Raw genomic sequence first — 22,559 nt, forward strand, 5'->3', positions numbered from 1 at the left:
TACCCACCGCGGTGCCCTCGGTCAGCACCACGTTTATGCTTTTAGCATCTGTCTAGTTTTGTAAAGTAATATCCATCAGATTAAATTCATGTTGGTGATTTAAACTTGATTGGTTTTGTAATTTTGTTAGTATTTAGTTTGTATATTTATTTTGATTTTAGAGCTCTTCTAAACTCTTCAGAGGGTATTTCTAATTTTAGGTTCATACATATTTACGTAGCTTAATGAAAATAATTTCTCACGGCTGGCAGACATGGGAGTTTCTCTTTTTAAAGATTCACTCCATTTTAATTAAGTTTGAAAATCACTGACAGAGCTAGAATATCATTAATTATGTAATATTGTACACCCCCTGGGTATAAATGACGCAGATTTAGTCCCTTTTAGTCGAGTACAGAATATTTTGGTTTCTTTCATGCCAACTAGGTTATTTTGAGTAATTTAATCTAAAGAGTGACACTTCTAACAAGAAGCCTAATCCTTTTTTCAAGTCTAATGGAAGATTTTTTTTTAAAAAAAGAAATCCCGGGCAATAGAATTCAGTAGTTTTATAAAGTCAGTAAATGGTGCCAATGCAGTAAGAACTTGTTTTGCAGGAAATCATATATTAACAATTATTTGATTAAAATGTGTTTGCAGGCCTTTAAGAACTGCATTATATTATGACCACTTTTTTGGGGAGTTCTTCAAGTAGTTTCAACTTTTGGGTTTGTTTCCTATTAGTAGATATGTTGTTTGTAATCGCCATTTAGCAGTATTTGTCTTTAAACACTTGGGACTTCAGTGGTACTGTGGCCCTGGCATGTGCAGGGCCGTCACTTTCCCTTGCCAGTAGGGCTCCCCCTTTGAGTTGGGGCCCCAGCCGCAGGGATGAGTTTGTAGTGATGCAGCCTTTCCTTGGAGCAGCCAGAGGTGAGATTTTCTGGGCAGCTGACTGCGAGTCCAGTTGTGGGCACAGAACAAGCTGACACCAGACCCAGGCCTCTGTCTTCATTCCGACAGCTCTCAGTGCTCCTGAGACGGGGAAGGCAGGTGTCCTCTAAAATCTGTCGTGGGGTATTTCTCTTCATTCGTGTCTGTGTCGTAAATCCAGATCCATTCCCTCTGACAAGTACTAGCCTTAGGGTACCTAAGGACTTTTCCAGCAGTTGGGTTTATTCTTCGTACCCCGGGCCACCCCTAGTGAGCTGATGTCCAAGGTCTTTGTGTGGATGGTGTCAGAAATCTCAGGGGTCTGACCCACAGTGTCTCACAGGTAATGATGTCATTGTTGTGAATGGCAGTGACCTGCCCCAGACAATGGAATAGAACTTGTGCTGTCTATACTGTTATTTGGTACAGAAGCCAACCGAAGTCATTGCTTAGAATAAAACATTTCTGTTAATATTACACAAGAATCGGATTTATGTTAAAAGCTAATATTAGGCATGCATTACAAAAGTAGGCTACAGTTTTCTAGGACCAATTTTTTTCCTTTTCAAAATTAGTTTTCTAAATTTCTACCCTCTATCCTTATATTAAGACCACCCAGTCTAGATAAATCTTGGTGCGCCAGGGACCAGGCATTAGATCAGTTGAGCAAAACCCATAAATCCATATGTGTTTGTGGGCTCTGGGCACCAGCACCAAGAAGTGGCTGCTGGATAATTAGAAGTTTCCCATGAAAATACCAGGGAAAGTTTTATGTATGTTTATCTTTCTTTGATCCTTTGTATTGATTTTTTTATATTCATTGTGAATCCTCTCAAAATCATAATCTGGTAAATTGCTTTTGTATTTTATTGACAGCTGACATCATCTCAACTGTTGAATTTAATTACTCTGGAGATCTTCTTGCAACAGGAGACAAGGGCGGCAGAGTTGTTATTTTTCAGCGGGAACAAGAGGTCAGTAATTTACAATCCACAAACCAAATGAAATCATTCAGCCCTTCTCATGACACTTATAAGGAAGGAAGCGCAGTTATTTTCTCAGTTTCTCATTTCATTTAGATTTCAGTTCTATCACATTAACTGTACGGAGTCTTCTTTCAGAAGTTATCTCAGGAGTGAGAGAGAAGATCTGTTTCAGCTCCCTGACCTCTAACCACTGAGCACCGTTCAGTCCCCAGTGCCCTCATGTTTAGGGTAGGAAGCAAGTCCTTGCCCTGCCCACAGGTTGTCATGAGGACAAAGGAAGGATGTGGGGTGGTGGGGTTCTGCATTTATTTGCTTTCATCCTGTAGTTAATTGAAGTGGTTGTCTGTGAAAATCGCTTGACAAGCTGCGGTGGTGCTGGCCTCCAGCCCTGTTGTCCGGGGGGCGGTGCCGCATGCTCTGAATGGCTCCTGCAGCGCTGGCTGCAGAGGAGATTTTCTGTGTGTTGGGGGGCGGGCAAAAATTCTCTATCCCTTCTCAGTCAGAGCTGAGCAGCACTCACTCCTTGCCCTTGAGGGCTGCACTGTCAGTGCTGGGAAGGGAAGGAATCCTCAGAACGTGGGCCTTGGAGGAGCCCACACATGAACCTCACTCAGGAGCACTGGTTTTTAGGTCATTCCCCTTCTTTGGGGGAAAGGAGAGAAGAACACTTCTTTTTTGTTATGCATAAGAGGAGAATGGGAAATAGAACAGGCCTTGCCAACCCCCGTTTTATTTCTGGTGAGCCTCATCAGACTTCTTAATGGTGCTGATGAAGGAAGCAAGGTCATGATCTGTTGTGCAAGTGTTCCAGGCAAGACCACAGTGCAGCAGGCTGGGGGTTTCTGTAAGGTGTCTCTCTTGCTTTTTCCCTGACAGACTCATAAATAGGATTCCTGTTCGTCCTGTCTGATTCCTGGCAGATCAGTGGGCTGTTACTTTTTCGTCTCCAAATTTAGTCTCTAAATTTCTGTGATAAGACTTTGATATAGAGGCTAGCGTCCCTTGTTCCCTTCTGTATAGATCTTCTGTGTGGCAGTAAATGCCAGCCCTGCAGCCAGAGAGAGGTCCTTAGGGGCTTCTGTAGGAGAGTGAGCCCTGAGCCCCCAGTGGGAGTGGAGGATTGCTTGGTAAATGGGAAGAGATTTATGGGGTACCAACATCTCATTTATGGGGTACCAACATCTCATTATTAAAAGATAACTGTTGCAGCTCTAATTTTGATTATGTCTGTAGAAATTAAAATTTTTTTTAAATCCTATTTTCTCTGATTTGGGATGGTGAGAATTCTCTTGTGAATATTATATATATTATCATTAATCTTTCTGACTCTTCACAGACAATTTGATAAGTTTACAATTCGCACTCTTATCCCAGAGGTAGCTTATCACACAGTGCTACATAAAAAGAACTATATACTTACATTTTTCAACAGAAGTAAAAATGGGTGGTGGTGTTTGAATATTACTTTTAGCAGGATTATTTAACAGACTGCTGAATCATAGGTGTCTTTAAGAGGACACTTTTAGCTCCTTAAAATTCACCATTTTAATGATTTAATAGAATATGAAATTTTTCTTGTTTTGTGGGTCATTGTTTAAACCTAAAAAATACTAGCTTCAAACATGAAATAGATTATGATAATAGTCAAGCATCTGGTTATAGAATACATTGGGCATTCGAGTTTTGAGAACTTCTCATGTTAAGTGTTTAGTTCAGATGTATAAGTCATTGTTATGTGAAGCAACAGATTCGTATAGCAACAAGTTCCTAAAGTTGTTTCAATTTGGTAAACCTGACCAACTGCAACTTAATAAATAAACCCCGGGCAGCTTTTTTTCCCCCCATCTTTTTCTTCATATTTTGGTTAACATAAAAAGAGCTTTCATGTTCCATCTACTTTTAAAATATTTTAGTGGTTCCTATGTATAATCCTCACTGTGGATTTGAACTTTTCCATTGTGGATACAAGTATAAACTTACTATATTTTCATCCATAATCAAAGATGCAGTTGATGATATTGCAGCAGCACTAGAATGAAACTGCTACCAAGTAAACTGCCACAGCTCTCGATTAGAAGCTGCACCAAGGTTTCAGAGGTGTCAGAACGTGCATGTTAGAATCGGTGAAGCATAGAGGATTGCTGAAGCATGAGGCAGTGCCCTGCTAGCTTGGGGAGGGCGCAGGATGTTAGGTTAAGGGGTCTGCTTGATAGAGAGCCATTGGAAAGTTCTGGCTGTGCAAAAGACAAGAGGTAGGAAGCATAGTTAGCAATGTGATTTTTGAGCTTTTTTCCTGTTTAGCAGTAGAGCCCTCTGTCCAGGGAAGCCCAGTGTGTAAATCTTAAGGGGAGCGGCTTTTATGGACGTGACTCTTCAGCTCACTGCCCTTGAAGCTCAGTTTTTCAGTTTGCCGTGCATCGGGACTCCCAAGATCTTTGCTTCCCACCCCTCCATAGAATCCCTTCTATTTGAATAGTTCATCTAGTTACATCAGAGATGAGTGTACCTACAAACAAAATGAGTTTCCCTCCGTCTCCCTTTCCTGTGTGTTTATCATGTTCCCGAAGCTCAGGCTGGAGCCTCAGCGGGCTTGGGCTCTGCTCTCTCCTGCTCAGAATCAAGTCGCCATGTCCTGGCGAGTCTCCCTCAGAGGCCCTTGCTCTCACCTTTTCTGTTCTCACCTCTCCCTAGACAGGGCGTGAAGACCTGCTTAGGGTCCCCTCACAGGCTGACAGAGATCTCAGCGCATTGGACAAGGGCAAAGGGGTTCAGCGGTTGACTGTGGTGTTAAGTGTTTGGGATGGGGGCTCAGCACAGGTAGCAGCAGGAAGACAGGCCCGCAGCGTAAGGAGCGTCTGTTCCAGCTCTTGGAGGGAGTGGCGGGGAAGTACAGGCAGCACTTTGACGTGGGCGCTTCACTTCTTTGCTCATATTATTCTGTTTTTTCTTAGTAGATTAATGTCTTACGGCATGGGACTCATTGATTCTACAGATTTTTCTTTTTAAATGTTTGAGTTTCATTTTGTTTATTTGCGAGTTAGGAGTATCTATTGGTGTATTCTGCTTTTTCGTCAAGATGTTGGGGATAGTGAACAGGGAGAGTAGTTTAAATAGCATTAACCACCAACACAACACACTTGTGGAAATCAGATAACAGCGATTTGCAGGATCCTGCCTGTGAATGCTTGATTTGAAGGAATATACAATACATAAGAAGTCAGTGCAGTAGAGAGATTCAGGTAATGTTTTGGGATGTTTTATCATAATACATGATCTTAATTCAGAAATATAAAGAAGTATCTAGACATAAAGGTTCATTTGTTTAGTTCAATTTCTTTGACACACATACTAAACTTAAAAACAGAAGATTTTAGATATCGATTATAGAGCAAGAATTAAAATATTGGTCTTGATTTTTAATTATGAAATATTTAATGTTTCTTAGAAAATGTCATTTTGGACATACAGAAGATATCAGAGATAAATATAAATATATTTGTGAACCCACCACCCAGATGTTATAGAAGAAGAGAACCCTCAGCACAGAGATGAAGCGCCCGTTGTGCCCCTCCCTCATTTTGTCTTTCCGCTTTACTCCCGAATCTTATCTTATTCTCCCTCTCCCTTCCCAGAGTTGGTCATGACAGCCATGCTCCACATAATGATGCTTTGGTGAATGATGGTAGATTAGTACCCTGTAGCCTGGGTGTGTGGTGGGCTCTACCATCTGAGTTTATGTAAGTGCACTCTCTGATGTTCGCACAGTGATGCAATCACGCAATGACACATTTCTCGCAGCACGTATCCCTGTCGTTAAGCAACGCATGCCTGTATTTTGAAGGCAGTGTATATCTTCCCAAGCATGTTTTTTAACTTTTACTGCAATGTATAGAATTGTTTTATGTGTGTTAAAAATTTGCACAAGACATAACTTACTATGGGTATATTTATGCAACTTGCCTCTCTTACACAATGCTGCGGGATTTGCCCAAGTTGGTTCATTTATTGTAACTGCTGTATGGTGTTCTTGTATGACTCTGTCATTTAGCGGTCTTCTTCCCTGGTCGGCAGAAGCATTGTGTTGGCTGGCTGGTACAGGTGATGGTACAGTGCGCGTCCCTGCGGCCAGCTCCTGGAAGACCTGGGCCCGCTCAGCAGACTCTCCACAGGGCCAGACTGCAAACATGGGCTGCTTCATGGGCCTCTCTCACAGCTACAGCCCTCTTCCCGGGTAGCGCAGAAGCAGCCAGAGCCAGTGCGTGCACCAAGGAGCCTGGCTGTGTTCCGGGAACCCTGACTGGCACATGCAGTGAGCCAAATGTGGCCGCCTTGCTCTAGAGGAGATGCCTGGAAGTGGCAGAGAAGGGCCGGGAGATGGTCTTTCTTATTTTTTTCCCCAAGTAAATTAATTCTGAGGGCCATCTGTTTGACATTTTCTTGACCCAGGATTTTTTTTAACTTTTAAAAATGTGTATGGTCTTTTGATATTCAACTTGGTCATACTCAATTTTTCTCTGTACTGTGCTTTGTTCATTAAAACAGCTTCATGTTTCCTTGCAGAATAAAAGCCGCCCTCATTCTAGGGGAGAATATAATGTTTACAGTACCTTTCAAAGTCATGAACCAGAGTTTGATTATTTGAAAAGTCTAGAAATTGAGGAAAAAATTAATAAAATTAGGTGGTTACCACAACAGAATGCTGCTCATTTTCTACTCTCTACAAATGGTAAGAGCTGTTTCTTTAAGTGGCTATTTGATTTATGATTTTATTTCTAATTTTCTATGTGTAGGTTACCTTTTATTTTTAACCCATTCTAGAAGTTATTTCTGCTTTAAACTTTGGGGGCAGTGGGCGGTAAATTATTAGCTAGGTAGCAAGTGATAGGTTGAAAACTCAAAGTATGCAAAAACACACATACTCCCAATGTGACACTACTTAGCTTTGCATACATTTCTACAAAATCTTTACTTTTTGTAGGAAACAAAATGTTCATCCATAATTAGAAATACTACTGTTCAAAGACTCCTAGCTTATAGACCAACACAGAACCACAGACTTCTCTAATTGATACTCAACTAATAGTGGTGCATGATATGGTTTTTCTTTTAATATGGAGAATGAGGTTTTTATTTTCAGATAAAACTATTAAATTATGGAAAATAAGTGAACGGGATAAAAGAGCAGAAGGTTATAACTTGAAAGATGAAGATGGACGACTTCGAGATCCATTTAGAATTACAGCACTACGGGTATACATTACATTTTCTTTAAATTATCCAACACTTTTCATAAATTAATCAAGAATAATGCTTAAGTTAGCTATTTAGAGAATACTGTTAAGTAGAAATACTGTGAAATCTGCCTTCTTGATTCATGAAAGTTATTTGTAATAATCATAATCATTTTTATGTATATGCATTAAAAATGGGATTCTTCATATTTTCACAAAAGCAAAAAGTTGCACATTATCTTCAAAAAATATAATAGTAGTAAAGAAAAGATTCAGATTTAATTCTGCAAGAGAAATCTTTCTGAATGTATCAACTACCTTTCACTGTGAAGGTTCAGAATAGCACACTGGTCGGATTGAAGTCCAGGGGGTATTCAGAACTCTTCCCTAGATGAGATAGCATAGGTTGTAAATTGAAAGGAAACTGTGGACTACTAAGATACATTATGATGGTTTTAACTGAATTTCCTCCGAGTTAGCTAAGGCAGATTCTGATGTTTCAGAATTCTTTGCCTGTCAACCTGTGAGCATCATTACTTCTTTGTTCTAATTGTTCACGTCTTCACTCCCTTTTTGGTGCCGCTAGGTACAGTGTGAAATGACCATGTTTCATCAGTTCTGATACCTAGATCTTTTTTTACATTTTAACATCTGTGAAATTGAGTAAAAGTTAAAATCTTAGTGTCTTGTAATTGGCTTAGTGGTGCACACCCTCAGTGGTGTCTTAAGTGAGATGAAATACAGGAAAGGAGGTTTGACAGACTTGAGTCGAGCCCAGGCATGCCCGGTGAGACACCGAGTGGCGCCGTCCTGTGCGTGCCGCCAAGGACAGAACGGCAGCAGGAGAGCAGTCACATTAGCTCTGAGGAGGCCCTGAGTCAGGACCCTACCCAGGACATCTGAAAACTCTTGGCTAGTTTGTTTTTTTATCAGGTTTTAAAACTTTGTTAAAATGTTGTGTATCAAATGAAGACATAGTGAACACATTGCAGATTAGTAGTTGCAGTGCTGCAGAGCACGGTGTATTGCAGAAATCTTTCCCCACTCCACGCCCCACTGTAGGGACAGGGCACAGAGTGTGTGTGGTCTGTTTAGTACCATCCCTGAGCTCTCCTGTAGTGGGTGCATGCATGGTGCTGGGATGGTGGGCACACAGGACAGAGGCACAGCCCAGTGGCGAAGGCTGCCCTACCCACAGTTAGGAAACCAGTGGGATGAGATTAGGTAAGTGTTGCCAAGGAGAAGTGCAGGATGGGACAGAGTCATCATAAGACCTCCTAGGTCCTTAGTGTCACCATATTTCCAGGGGGTCGAGACTGAGAAGCTATGTACTTTGCTCAAATCGAGTTTATAGAACCCCAATTTGAACCAAGATGTTGGATCTAAACATTGGTAGTTTCTACTACACCATGCTGCTGCTTTTGCATCTGTGAATTAGTGATAGTTTTTAGATAAATTATTGTTAGTGACAAGAACACTAGTTTTACAGTTACCAACACGTAAACTGCACGTTTTAAACTGTAAGTGTAATAGAATGGGTAAGGCATTGAGTGCCCTGTGGGATGTAATAATCCGGCTCCCATCCTGTCCATCTCTCCCCTGCCTCCCACCCAAACACACTTACCCCTCTCTCGGGAACCCAGGTTCTTCCTGTAGCCAGGCCTGCTTCACCACACCGTGATGCTCACGTGCCTACTGTGGAAAATGTAGGTCTTATTAGGCCCAATCTTGGTTTTATTCAAGGCTGCTTTTATACATTTAGCCTAAATAAAACTGGTCTGATTGGTGGCCAGAGTAAAGCCTATGAGAAGTGTAGTTCTCTCAAGAACTGCTTTGATTAACCACAGTGTGGGGTAAGAGAGCACAGCCAGGGTCACTGTGTACACGTGACATCTTCATGAGCTCGCCTCTCTCAGAGTTCAGCATGGGCTATTAATTTGTCTAAACTAGGTAAGAGTCAGAAATGTTGCTCTTTTTAAATTTTGTTTTCCTTTTAAATTATTTTAGAGCCCGAAAAGGAATTTAATTAGAAGAAGGACTCTTTCTATTATACGTATTGCAGTTGTCACATGTTTTGATTAATTAGAGACTTGTTAGAGGGGTGTGGCCGGCCTGTCCTATGCCTGTGCAACTGACACTTCCCTGCTCTAGAGAACCCAAATGTGTGGTCAGCACTTCACTGGTGTAAAATGAGGGAAGTATTTCTATGCCCATTTCCCCAAGTTAGTTTTTACAGAATTTAGGCCAGAGGAGACTAAATGGAGAGAGTTCCTTCTAGCCTTTCTTTGTTGTTAGTACCCTGGAGTCGATTCTGACTCCTGGCGACCCTGTGGACAGGGTCCACACCATCCTCTCACCTTCTGGTGCTTTATCAGACAATGCTCCACTGCTGTTCATCCAGTTTTCATGGCCAGTATCGTTAACTTTTTGTTTTGATTTTAAAGCTTCTGCTTTCTTTCCTGCTCGATGTCAGTGACATTGGGCCTTTTTTTCTTTTTTCTCATGTGTGAGCACTATCACCCACAATTGCACCCCTGCCTCCGGCTTTGGCCACAGGTGTGCTTGGGCCGGGCTCCTTCCTCTCATCCTTCACCTGGCTAACTCCTCTTCACTTCTTCCATTTCCATGTAGATGTCCACTTCCCTGGGAATCCTTCTCTGACCACAGCATTCAGCACAGAGATGATGTTTTTGTGCCTTTTTTTTAACCTTTTATTGAAGTATAATACACATACCAAAAAATGCCTCTGCCATACAAGTGAACAGCCCCATGAGGGTTCACAGGCTGGACACATGCACGTAACCAGCACCACATCAAGAAATGGCACCTCATTAGCTCCGCAGGGTCCCTCCTGTGCACTCCCCCTCCCAGGGCTCGTGGTGTGTGTGCTGAGCAGCAGACCACTCATGAAGTGAAGGAAAAGCCTCCTGCGCCCCACTCTCACTGATGGAGGCAGCGGCTGCAAGGAGAAAAGAGAAAGGGAGGGTCTTGCCTGAGCCTCCTGTGCAGACTGTGCTGTCAGGTGACTCGTGGACGCAGGGACAGACAGGAGCCTGAAGCTACCTCCCCCCCGCCCCCGTCACTGCCCTCGAGGCCGTTTGCTTGGGTGCCTGTTTCATCTTTTCTTCACCGGGAAGCTCTCAGCCTCGGTAATGGCAGCAAGGAGGGACAGCTGGGAACAGAGAGTATCCCATCGCACAGCCTGTGGTCACAGCTCTGTTAATTGGTTATTTTGGGGTATTACCTGTACAAAACTGTTCCTTAACTGTGAATATAGATTTGTGCCATTTTGTTATCTGCTATAAGTGTTCTCATTTTATGCTGCTGTGATCTTTGTTTTGAATTCCTATCTCCTTCCATTTTTAGGTCCCAGTATTGAAGCCCATGGACCTTATGGTAGAAGCAAGCCCACGGCGCGTTTTTGCAAACGCTCACACGTATCATGTAAATTCCATTTCAGTAAATAGTGACCATGAAACATATCTTTCTGCAGATGACCTGAGAATTAATCTGTGGCATTTGGAAATCACAGATAGAAGTTTTAGTATCCTTCATCAAATGGATATTTCGGCATTCTTCATAGGACTGTTCGTCAGATGGGTGATTCTCACATGCATTTATACTCCTGTATGTCAGAGGTTACTCTTCTGAATATGGTTTGCTACATAGTAGCCTGTGATGTAAGTTCTCTGCAATTTAAAGTGACCCTAAAGATAGAAACTTCTTTCTACCTTTGGGGAAAGTTCTCAATATAATGGGGGTGACCTCAAGTCCTTTGCCTCTCTGGTAGAGTCAGAGGCAGTTTTAATAGTGTAGATTTGGAAATTCAGTCTGGCCTGTTCTTTTTTTCTTCTTCTGAATTTGCTAATAGATAAAAGAATAGAAAATATTGGCTTTGGTTAGAGTGATGTTTTAATTACCCAACCAGAGAAGGGACTGATCCTGTAAGAATTCTGTTTTAGAAGACAAACTGTTTCAGGAATAGTTAAAAACTCATTTCTTTTAGATGATATAACGGTACTGTTATTTTTAAGATGAAAATGTAAATATTACTGGCTAATCACGCATTTAAAAAGTTACTGATTTCTCCAGAAAATGAGAGAGCCCTATGATATGTGCATATCAGGTGACTTCCATCACATTTTCCCACATTTTGGAGTGACGTCTGGCTGGCCAGAGTTGGACAATAGTCCTCGAGGAGTCCAGTGCTGAGGCTCAGACAGGGCTTTACTCAGGTGCATCTCGTGGAGTGAGGTATACGTGATTTTTAAATTCTAGCATTTCACGTGTAATTTTTATTGTTTGTTGTCCTTTTACTTGATTTGGTTACTTAGTTAATGTAAAAGTGTGCACGACAGTACAGACATCTCTGTATCGTGCTGGCAGGTGGAAGGCCCGGTCGGGGTGGCCCTCCAGGTGCTGCATGAGGGGCCGCACTAGTGAACTGACAGCTGTTTCTGACTCCCTCTGTTTCTCTTTCTTCGACTTTGTATAAACTGTGTCCCCTGCTTTCTCTTGATTCTCCCTAAACCCTGATATTTTTAATAATTTTTCCTTCTGGTGATACATAACCATTTTGAACAAAACTCAAATAATATAGAGGAAGGAAGATTCTCCCCACTTAATCTTGCCCTCCAGAGATAACCATTGTAAGTAGTTTGAGATATACTCTTCCAAGCTTTTATGTCTGTATAAACAAGTTGATGTTTTAAAAACAACTGGCTCATCTTCTGCACAATGATAATGAAGTTCCCAGCACGAGGGAGGGTCGGGAGGCCCAAGTCAAGCTTGACTACCTTGGCATCAACTCACTCGGTCTCTCCAAGCTTTTCTCTTCCTCTGTAGAATTGAGGCACTGGAATGTGCCTCCTGAGATTATTGTGAAAACTAACAGAGAGAATGGATACAGAGCTCTCAGCACAGTGCCTGCTATATAGCAGTAAGCCCCCTACCATTAGCCTCGTTTTTCCTTAACATATTATGACCATCTTTCCATATCAGTAGGAGTACAGACTTATAACTGCAGAATTCATCGTACACATGTTCCTTTATTTTATGAACCCTTCTGTGGAGCTGTCGATCATTTCCAGTCTATCAGTGTGGACACAGTGCTGCAGCACATGGCTGTGTTCATGCATCTTTGTACGCTTACGTTAGACTCAATCCCCAGGCCTTGAGCTGGATTGAAGGGCTGCGCACTGTACGTTTTCATGCAGACTTTGAGCCGGGGTGCACCTTACTGTCTGTGAGTACTGTCCGTGTTTTCAGCAGAACACTGGATATTTTAAAAAATAACTTCAGTTCTATGAAACCAAAATAAGGTAGTTTTTAATTTCTTTGATTATTGCTGAGTTAGAATATCTTCTATTTATCTATTTCACTGTCCTTTGTCATTTTTTCTCCTGCGGAAGCTCCTATTTTTCCTTAATGATTTGTGAGAACTCTAAAACATAAAGGGTTTGTTTATGTAGTCATATCTTTCATTGCTTTTTTAAAAATTTTGTCCCATGATCATGCTTCAGATGCTCTTCCCTGTGAACAAGACTCTAAAACATATACACTTGCATATACTTACTCTATCTATTAACACTTTAAAAATACCTTTGATCCACTACATGAGAGGGATGGGGGCTAACTGTCTTCTCCCAGATGCTCAGCCACCTACCCCAGTGCCCCCGCAGCTCTGCACCATCTGTGCACAGACAGCCCCACTCGGGCTGCTCCTCTGACAGCTGTCCCTCAATGTGCCTCGGGCTTCTTGTCTTCTAGGCAACTCTTGAGACCGTGGCCAGCTGTGCCATTGGGCAAGCTCTCGTGTGAGCTGGGGTGCTGATCTCTGTGGAGGCGGCTCTTCCACAGCCTGGGCAGTTTCCTCACAGGCTTGCGCTGACCTGAACCTGCTGGGAGCTCTTCTCTGGCACTTGGCCTTGAGGGCCCTGTGAGCCCCAGACTCCCAGGCAGTCACTGGGCCCAGCCTAGAAACTCCCCAGGCGGCATGCTGGGGAGCTGTAGGGCTCCACTGCCCATGGGGTCACTGCGCTATCTGATGTCCAGTGACTTGAGCTGTGGTGTCCCCTAGTTTGTCAGCTTTCCTAGTTGTTTCAGTGGAAGGGTATAATCTGGTCCCTGCTGTTCCATCTTGGCCCAAAGCCACCTTCTACTCTTTGTGTTTGTTCAATTGAATGATTTCTGTATTTGGCAACCTACTGTGTGACTTTGTTCTAACTAAGAACAAGCTCTTGATGTCAGATACTTGGAAAAGCAGAATCTTCTGGAATTTGGCACTACTCTTGTGTGTATGATTATTTATAGATATAAGTATGGGATTTTTGTGCAGGTGGGTGCTTGCTTGCTTTTCTTATTTAGATCATTTAATATGTAATATCTGGCCGTGAAAGTCTGTTTGTAGAACGTTAGCAGTAGCAACAAATGAAAGCAGCACTCATGTCTGTGTGTAGATCCAGCCCCGTCAGGCACGTTACTGCACTCTCTGATTAACGCATTAATGTAGATCCTCTTACTGGAGCGCTCCTCTGGCGTACAGTATGTATAATCGCTTCTTTTACATCTGACCTCTTAAACCTCACTGCTGGGTTATTTGATGCCTCCTGTTGCCTTGAATGTGGACTGAAAACACCAGCAAGCGCTCTGCCTTAACCGTGCGCTGCAGACATCGTGGACATTAAGCCTGCGAACATGGAGGAGCTGACGGAGGTGATCACCGCGGCCGAGTTCCACCCGCGCCAGTGTAACGTGTTTGTCTACAGCAGCAGCAAAGGGACCGTCAGACTGTGCGACATGCGCTCCTCTGCCCTGTGCGACAGGCACTCCAAGTGTAAGTGCTGGCCTGCGTAAAACGTCTCCTTTAAGTCTTCTGTTTTCCAGACACAAAACCATCTCCAGAGACTTAGAGGTTTCTTCTGGTGTCCATATCCCTGTGCAAGCTTAGGACCCTGCCTTTGTTTTGTAAGTCCCAGTATGGCTCTGTCGTGGGCCTGCTGAAATTCGAGGTCGTGCTTCCCTCAGGCTCCGTGGAGGGGAAACCCCGTGGGTTTACTCCTGCCCAGAATCTCTGCTTCATCAGAGGGCTCCCTGTCCGGGTACAGCCAGAAATGTTTGTTGCCTCTAGCTCTGAGCATTAGGACCTCGCTGAGGCTGCCAGACACATTTCACTCGTGACCCTTCTCAGCTGTCGGAATGGGCTGTTCACAGTGAGCTCTGCTGGAGTTACAGCCAGTTCCCTCAGGTGAACGTCTAGTGCTTTAGTCCACTGAGCCTTGAAGTTCCCTCTAGGTGAGGAGAGTTTTGGTTTTGTTTTTATTTCTAGCCATAAAGAATAGGCCCAACTTTATAGAAAACCAGTAGTCTGTGTGTCATGTGTCGTGACGTGTGTACTGGAAACTCTGCTGATGCGTCCCTGATGTGCTGACTGGTAAAGCAGCCCTGTCCAAGAGAGCGCCTCGGGTCTTCATAGCCTGAGACACTTGCTCGTTCAGTGTTGTCAGTTTGTTGGTCACTCTGTCTAGGGTGTCTCCTGATTCAGGTGTCCAACACCAGCAGTTCCAGCATTAAATGTGCTTGCTAACTGGGTCTCAGTAACCTTTTTGCATTATTCCCTTGTTTTGAGGCTAAAATATGTTAAAGAATTCTGTACTCCTTGTAGAATTCTTGCAATGAAGAACGAGTCTTTTATAACCTTTGGCCTGTGTCTTCAAGATAACGTCCTTGAATAAACAATTCTGGATTCCAAGAGTAGTTTTATTTGTTAGCAAAGTAATTTATTTGAGTAAATGCTCGATATTTCTATGAGCTTGCTTAAAATTAAGTTCACATGGAGAGCCAAGAAACATACAGGTTCCCACATTAAAAAAAAAAAAAAAAAAAAATAAGCTAAAGCAGCTTAAAATGAAAGGAAGTACAGACCTCCTCACCCAAAGTTGACTGAACCAAAGGCATGAGAGTGTGCCCCGGGAGCCGGCAGAGCATCGGGGGGCTCTCTGCAAGGGCACAGGTGAGGGGCCACTGAGTTACTGCTGAGAAGGCAGAACTGTAGGAGAAAGAAAGGTCTGCCAAGGAAGCATTTAAAATCTTTCTGAAAATAGTCATTCAGTTTTGTTAATAGTAGATCACAATATTGAATAGTGAAGAGGAGACCCCCTTTTCCTGACTGGCTTGGGCGGGCAGGACCATTCTGGGTGTTAAAATCTGGACCACAGTGTTCCCACGTTGAGGTGGGCTGTCAGTGGGTACTTCTTAGCAGCTCTGGAGTGCCGTGTCTGCATTCTCGTGTAATGCCATTTATGTCTTCCTGTGATGTCGACGGGACGGGCAGAACATGGTTTGCTAGGGCACGTGTGTGCAGTAACGGCCTCAGGTTAGCACAGGCGTCCTTGACCAGGACCCACAGTGTCCTGAGGAGCTCTTCCAGATTGCAGTCCAGGGCCTCCCCGACAGAGACACTGGTTCCCAGTCTGGGTGAGACTGAGGGCCGGTGCGTCTGATGCTGTCCCTTGTCAGCAACTGGTACTGGAATGCCTTATCTAAACCTCTTAAGCATGGAAGTCAAAGACCGAAAACATACAAAGGTCAGAAGTTTAAGTGGTGTCAAGGCTGCACCCTTTGGAGCCTCTGAGGAGGGCCCGAGTCCTGCTTGAACTTTAACATGATTTGTTCTCCAGTTTTTAAATAGAAGCTGGAAACATTGTGTTTTTCAGTTTTCGAAGAACCTGAGGATCCCAGCAGTAGGTCTTTCTTCTCAGAAATAATTTCCTCCATCTCCGATGTGAAGTTCAGTCATAGTGGTCGGTACATGATGACCCGAGACTACCTGTCGGTCAAGGTGTGGGACCTCAACATGGAGAGCCGGCCTGTGGAGACCCACCAGGTGAGGCCGCCGTGCGGGGTTGGCACCATACCTCACACGTGACGCTTTCTAACCTTCCTGTGATTTCATTAAGGTCCACGAATACCTTCGAAGCAAGCTTTGTTCTCTGTACGAAAATGACTGCATCTTTGACAAGTTTGAGTGCTGCTGGAACGGTTCGGATAGGTAAGGCCTGTGTTGTGACTGACACCCCGCAGCATGCCCATTTCCCTTAGTGTCTCCTCGGGCAGCCAGGAGCAGCCAGAGCAGAAGGCCAGGGAGGGGCTTGCAGGGAGGGAGGTGAGCTGCAGTCTGGGGCTGCAGGGGAGGAGTGCTGATGGACTTTTCTTTCCAAGCCTTTTGTTTCTTTGTTTGATGACAGTATTGAGGTGGCGAAAATAGGATCTCTGAGCAAATTTCTCACCTTACTTATAACTCCATCTATGTTTAGACAGTAAGCATAGCACCAGGTTCATACTGGCTGTTTTTAAAATACTTAGTGAAGGATACTTTCTTATTTTTTATTTCCAAGGTGAGTGAAAAGGAAGGAAGTGGGGAACTTATTTCTTATTAAGTATGTGGAATGGCCACATTTTAGTTTGCCTTTTCTTCTGGAGAGAAGTAGAGGAAAATACCCTTAGAGTTTAGTGGATGTCATACTTGGACAAAAAGTGGAGATGGCTGATGTGAAATCCTGATTTAATTTGTAATGTGACAGTTCTGATGCCTCAATAATTTATTTTGTGCACGTTTTTTAAAGATGATAATCCTAGTACTGCAGAGAGTTATGTCTTTATACAAAAAAGTACATTTCAGATAACAGAAGATCATCTTGCATCGTCTTTAATAGAATTTTGTACAGTGTAGTGCTTGCCCATAATTTAAGTGAACAGAGAGAGGACTTCTGCTATTGGCAGTAAGGGACTGACTGGACATTCTGAAAAACTCTTCGGCACAAACACCTAGAAACTCTGGATGTGACACCAGAAATCTCCTCACGTGCATAGTTGAGCTCACAAATAAGTAAGGGAGATTTCATAATGGCAAGAAATGAAGAAGGAGTTGAAACCAGACTGGTCAGTGAACCCTGAAGCCCTAGGCTGGCCTGGAGGCATCAGCTGGTACCAGGAACCTGCTGCCTTGGATTTAACAGCCCAGGAGTATATAAGAGTTGTGGCCTTGGGCCTACACAAGGAGGGCAGTTGAAGCTGGGACCCTCAAGGGTTATGGAAAAGGCATCCATCTTCGTTGAGATGGAGTCCCAAGGGAAATCTGTCTGTCTGAGACGTTGGATTGGGATAGATAAAAATCCCCTGAGATTTGTAACCGTAAGCCTGCCCACCTCATGAGGGTGTGGAGTCCATGTCTGTGCTGGTGCGTGATCTGGGAAAGCTGAGTGAGGAGTGAAGTGCTGCCAGGCAGGCAGTGCTTGGGCACCAGGAGGGTGAACCATGTCAGGTCTGGTCTGTCACCCTCTTTTACAAGCTGACGTGCCACCTGTTAGTGTGTCATGGATGCTGGCTGAAGACATGAGACTCCGGGGTCAGAGACAGAGGACTTTTTTCCTCATGGCATGACAAGGCAGCATGAGCTTCATATTGGCATCAGTTTCCCAAGCCTCCCCCAGGTCCCACGGGAGTGACACAAGGGACCCAGGCGGGTGCCACACAAGCTGTGAGGTTTGTGTCACTGTGAATGCACACTGAGCTTGAGGGATCCACAGCTTTTACAGAAGCTGATAAACAAGCCTGCAGTTTGCTGCAGCACAGCCCTGAGATGCTCAGGTCGAGAGCGCTCAAGAATCACATTCCTGGAGCCTCCTGCAAACATGCAGGGGCGCCCAGCACCCATGGCGATTGCCTCTCCCAGGACAGCCACAGCTCAGGATGTCCCCAGGTGAAAAGCAGTTCAATGTGAGCTCACAGGTAAGAACTGCCAGGCACATGTAGGGGAGGCACTGGGAACAAGCCGCAGAACCCACAACCTCGGAGAATTCAGGTACTGAAATCACAAGTTACAGAATGTAAAATAAGAGTGCTGGAATACTTACAGATTATAGGAAGGACCCACAGCCTGAACAAGGAACTACAGACCATTAAAAACGACCCAAGAAATTTGGGAAGAAACAGAACTTCAGAAATGAAAAATACAGTGGTTGAAAATCACCGTATGGATTTAGTAGCAGATCCAGTGCAGCAAAAGAGATCTTGAATTAGTGAATTGAAGAAGATCAGGAGAAATTTTTCAGAACGCAGCTCAGAGAGCTAAAGAGATAGAAAATATGGCAGGTTAACAAACATGGAGGCTAGGGTAAGGTATAAAATACACCTAAATGGAGAGAAGTATCCAGAAGTAGAGAATTGTGGAGATGTCATGTTAAAAGTGATAATGGCCAGCAATTTTTCATAACTGATGAAAGACTGAATACAAAGATTCAGGAAGCACGGAAATCCACATCTGTATCGTAATGAAATTACAGGGCACCAAAAGCAAAGAGTAGACAGGGAAAAAAAGACATTACCTTCAGAGAAAAGACGTTCAGACTGAGCAGGCTTCTCAGCACAACACCGGAAGCCGGAAGAAAGCATGATGTAGTATATTGTGATCCCTTCTGACTCTCTCCCATGTGCTGAGAGAAAGCTGCTGCCAGCCTAGCATTGTATATTGAGATAAATGATCATTCAAGGATGTGTGTGTGATAAAGGCATTTTCAGATGGAAAACAGAATTTACCGTAACAGAAAACGCATGAAAGTGAGCTCTAAAGGAACTCACTAAACAATGTACTTCTAGGAGAAGGAAAGGGACCCTGGAGACGTAAGACAGACAGACAAGCAAAATAGTTGGTGAAGATGTGAGCCACGTTAAAGGAACATTGACTCCATGAAACAGTAGTGATTTGTCTGTGTTGGGGAGACAAAAATTAGAACCTTCCCTCAGACCAGACAGTAAATAAACTCGGGGTGTTTTAGAGACTAAAAGGATCTATGGGGGAGCATCTTTGTGAGCTCTGGAGCCTACAGGTCTTCTTAAACAAGGCCCCAAAAACCCAGACAATGAAGAAAACCACTAAGAAATTCAACTACATGAAAACTTCTAAACTTCTTTATTTCAAAATAAAACAATGAAAATAAACCCAGAAAAGCAAATATAACTAACAGAGATAAGTATCCAGAATACGTAAAGAATTCTATCAATAAGAAAGTGGCAAACAACTCATGAATGGAAACTAACAGAAATAGGGGAGAATGAGTAAGAACGCTCATCCTCATTAGTAATCAGCAGATTCAAGTGATGGTGATGCCCATTCACACCCACCAGAGTGCTGGAGGTGTTGGCGTAGAGGCAGAGGCTGACAGGCTTGACCTGCCCTTCTTTTGAGACTCCAGATGGCCGGGCGGGTGGGAGCTTCTCCCATGTGCAGACGAGAAAACGTTCTGAAAACTGAACTAGCAAACGCCTGGAACAATCCCTGTGTTCATCATTAGGGGAATAGACAGGGAAATGTTTGTCCACTCGTAATGTACAATACTAAACAGCAGTGAAACAATGAATTAAACTATTCAAAATATAAACCATACAGGAATGATACACTTTAACAAGTGATTGCCCCAGCCAGGGGACAGGCGGGGAGATCATCTTTCTAGAAGGCTACACAGTAAGATTTAACTCTACTAGCAGTGGCTTATGGGTATTATTCTTGTATATCCGAGATATTGCAGAATACATTTAAATTACTGATCCCCAGGAACATCCAAAAGTTTTCCAGTAATGTTTACTTGTTCATTCACTTTTTTTTTTTTTTTTTTTTGTGAGGGAGATCAGCCCTGAGCTAACATCCGTGCTAATACTCCTTTTTTTTTGCTGAGGAAGACCGGCTCTGAGCTAATATCTATTGCCAATCCTCCTCCTTTTTTTCTTCCCCAAAGCCTCAGTAGATAGCTGTATGTCATAGTTGCACATCCTTCTAGTTGCTCTATATGGGATGCGGCCTCAGCATGGCCGGAGAAGCGGTGCGTCGGTGCGTGCCTGGGATCCGAACCCAGGCCGCCAGTAGCGGAGCGCGCGCACTTAACCGCTAAGCCACCGGGCTGGCCCTCATTCACTCTTGCAAACGCTCCCCAGCCTTCTTGCCTGGAAGCTTCTCGTGAGGGGTGGAGTGAAGTGGGGTGAGATCCTGTCACTCTGCCCAGACCGTGCTGTTGAGGGGCACTGCTTTATTGTGCTCTAGATTGTCTAGCAAAACCAGACATAGCTGCTTGCTTGTGAGTCCACTCACACCTGCGTTTGGCAGTGTTCCCACCTGTCCCGCCAGGGCAACACGTGGCCAGGTGCTCTGGAAGGTTCTCATTTATGCATTGTGGAGTGGTGGGCCAGTGGGAATGCCCATTTCTTGTGCAGGCATCGTCTGTCCGGAATTCTAAAGTATTATAATAAAACTGTATAAAAGTTGGTCTCCTTTTCTTTCTACCATGCACCAACAATTCTAATCAATGTTGATAATAAAATACTCCTTCCTGGAAAGGATCTTTTATTCGTCTCTGTTCTGAAAATTGTTGCAGTTGTGGTTAGTTTTAGTAATGTGAATATAAGCCTCAGATCAGCACATTTATTGCTTATCCTTTCATGAACATTGTATTCTACATGGAAATTAATTTGGAGAACTCCCAGTTGTGGGTGGTCCTCACACAGGCACTGCCATTTGGCATTGCCAGAGTTGATTTACACGCAGTTCGCTTCTCCAGTTCCTGAAGTGCTACATATTCCTGGGTTTAAACAGTACAGTTGAAATAAGCAAGGATAGCTACAAGTAATTTTTCTTTTATGAGCTTATCTATTTCTCTGGTGTCAAGTGTTAGGTAAGGTTGATCAGCCACTGAAGTATTTGCACACAGCCAGGACAGCCCTGAGCTGTGTAATGGAACGCCAAGCTTCTCACGGTGCCTCAAAGATCAGCCACTAACCATGCAGTAACAAGACAGGAGGAAGACTGCCAGCGAAGTAGCAGAAGATTCCGGTCTTATCCTGTCAGAAGAGATCAGAAAGTCGTTGTTTGAACACACTTTTCTTATCAGGAAATCCATGAGTCGAATCATGGCAACATTCACTATCATTGAGCTATTTTTCTCTCATTTTTGTAGAAAAAGAGTAGAAGTTTTTACCACTATAATACAAATGTATCGTGGTGATAGTTATTTCACTGGAATTTTTTGACTGCAGAGACACTGAAAGTCATTAGGATTAATCCTGAAGAGATAAAAACACGGACAGTATTCTAGCATCTGAAATTTAGTGAAATGAGGTCTAGATTTCTCCCACACTTAGCCCTGTGTAAGACTTTTCCTACCTGTTTGTATACCTGTTGCTTCATGTGAAAAAACTTTTTGAAATTAAAGTGAATTAAAAAGCATTCTTTGATGAACTATGAGTGAAGATACAGTGACAAATCTAATATCTATGAAACATGAAGATGTGGAGATCAACTTTGAGTCATTGACAGTGCAGAAGTTAAGACTTGAAAATAAGTTAGACTGTTATTCATGACTGGGACAGATGAACATGGACTGGTTTTTTTACCTTTTCAAAAAATGCATTAATGTAATTATGAATCCACTGCTTTTTCATTTTTTATTCTGTAATATTTATTTTTTAAATTTTACTTTATTGAAGATCATATTGGTTTATAACATTGTTTAATTTCAGGTGTACATTGTTATATATCAGTTTCTGTATAGACTGCATCATGCTCACCACCAATAGTCAGTTTTTATCCGTCACCATACGTAAGTGCCCCTTTACCCCTTTCTCCCACCCACCGCTTCCCCTCTGGAAAACAGTAATCTGTCGTCTTTATCCATGTGTTTATCTTCCACATATGAGTGAAATCTTAACGGTGTTTGTCTTTCTCTGTCTGGCTTATTTCACTTAACATAATACCCTCAAGGTCCATCCATGTTGTTGCAAATGGGATGATTCTGTCCTTCTCTATGGCTGAGTAGTATTCTGCTATATATATATATACACACCACATGTTCTTTATTAATTTATCAGTTGTTGGGCATTTGGGTTGCTTCCACATCTTGGCTATTGTGAATAATGCTGCAGTGAACATAGGGGTGCATAGATCTCTTTCTGTTGTTAATTTCATGTTCTTTGGATAAATACCCAGTAGTGGGATAGCTGGGTCATATAGTATTTCTATTTTTAATTTATTGATAAATCTCCATACTATTTTCCACAGTGGCTACACCAGTTTGCACTCCCACCAGCAGTGTAGGAGGGTTCCCTTTTCTCCACATCCTCTTTGTTATTTTTTGTCTTGTTAATTATAGCCATTCTGATAGGTGTAAGGTGATACCTCATCATGGTTTTGATTTACATTTCCCTAATAATTAGTGATGGTGAACATCTTTTCATGTGCCTGTTGGCCATCTGTATATCTTCTTTGGAAAAATGTCTGTTCAGAGCCAGCCCTGATGGCCTAGTAGTTAAAGTTTGGTGCTCTCACTGCTTTGGTGCCCCGGGTTCAGTTCCCAGTTATGGAACCACATGACTCATCTGTCAGTTG

At 43.1% G+C, this 22,559-nt stretch overlaps 1 protein-coding gene across 3 annotated transcripts in view; it reads left to right on the forward strand.

Moving 5' to 3' along the window:
• Positions 1-22,559, forward strand: part of PPP2R2D (protein phosphatase 2 regulatory subunit Bdelta) — a 56,802-nt gene that overhangs the window by 27,548 nt on the left and 6,695 nt on the right. Inside the window, exons 3-9 of one of the 3 annotated variants that reach the window (XM_087432875.1) lie at positions 1,789-1,886; positions 6,459-6,624; positions 7,036-7,148; positions 10,496-10,673; positions 13,800-13,964; positions 15,844-16,013; positions 16,087-16,178. In XM_087432875.1, the coding sequence (XP_087289001.1) occupies positions 1,789-1,886; positions 6,459-6,624; positions 7,036-7,148; positions 10,496-10,673; positions 13,800-13,964; positions 15,844-16,013; positions 16,087-16,178 (982 nt within the window). Of the gene's footprint in view, positions 1-1,788; positions 1,887-6,458; positions 6,625-7,035; positions 7,149-10,495; positions 10,674-13,799; positions 13,965-15,843; positions 16,014-16,086; positions 16,179-22,559 lie in introns of those variants that run through there. The other 2 variants (XM_087432876.1, XM_087432877.1) reach the window with 2 other exon arrangements.

Source organism: Ceratotherium simum, chromosome 6 (assembly GCF_057802395.1).
Source record: "Ceratotherium simum simum isolate JZ-2026a chromosome 6, ASM5780239v1, whole genome shotgun sequence".
Taxonomy (NCBI): domain Eukaryota; kingdom Metazoa; phylum Chordata; class Mammalia; order Perissodactyla; family Rhinocerotidae; genus Ceratotherium; species Ceratotherium simum.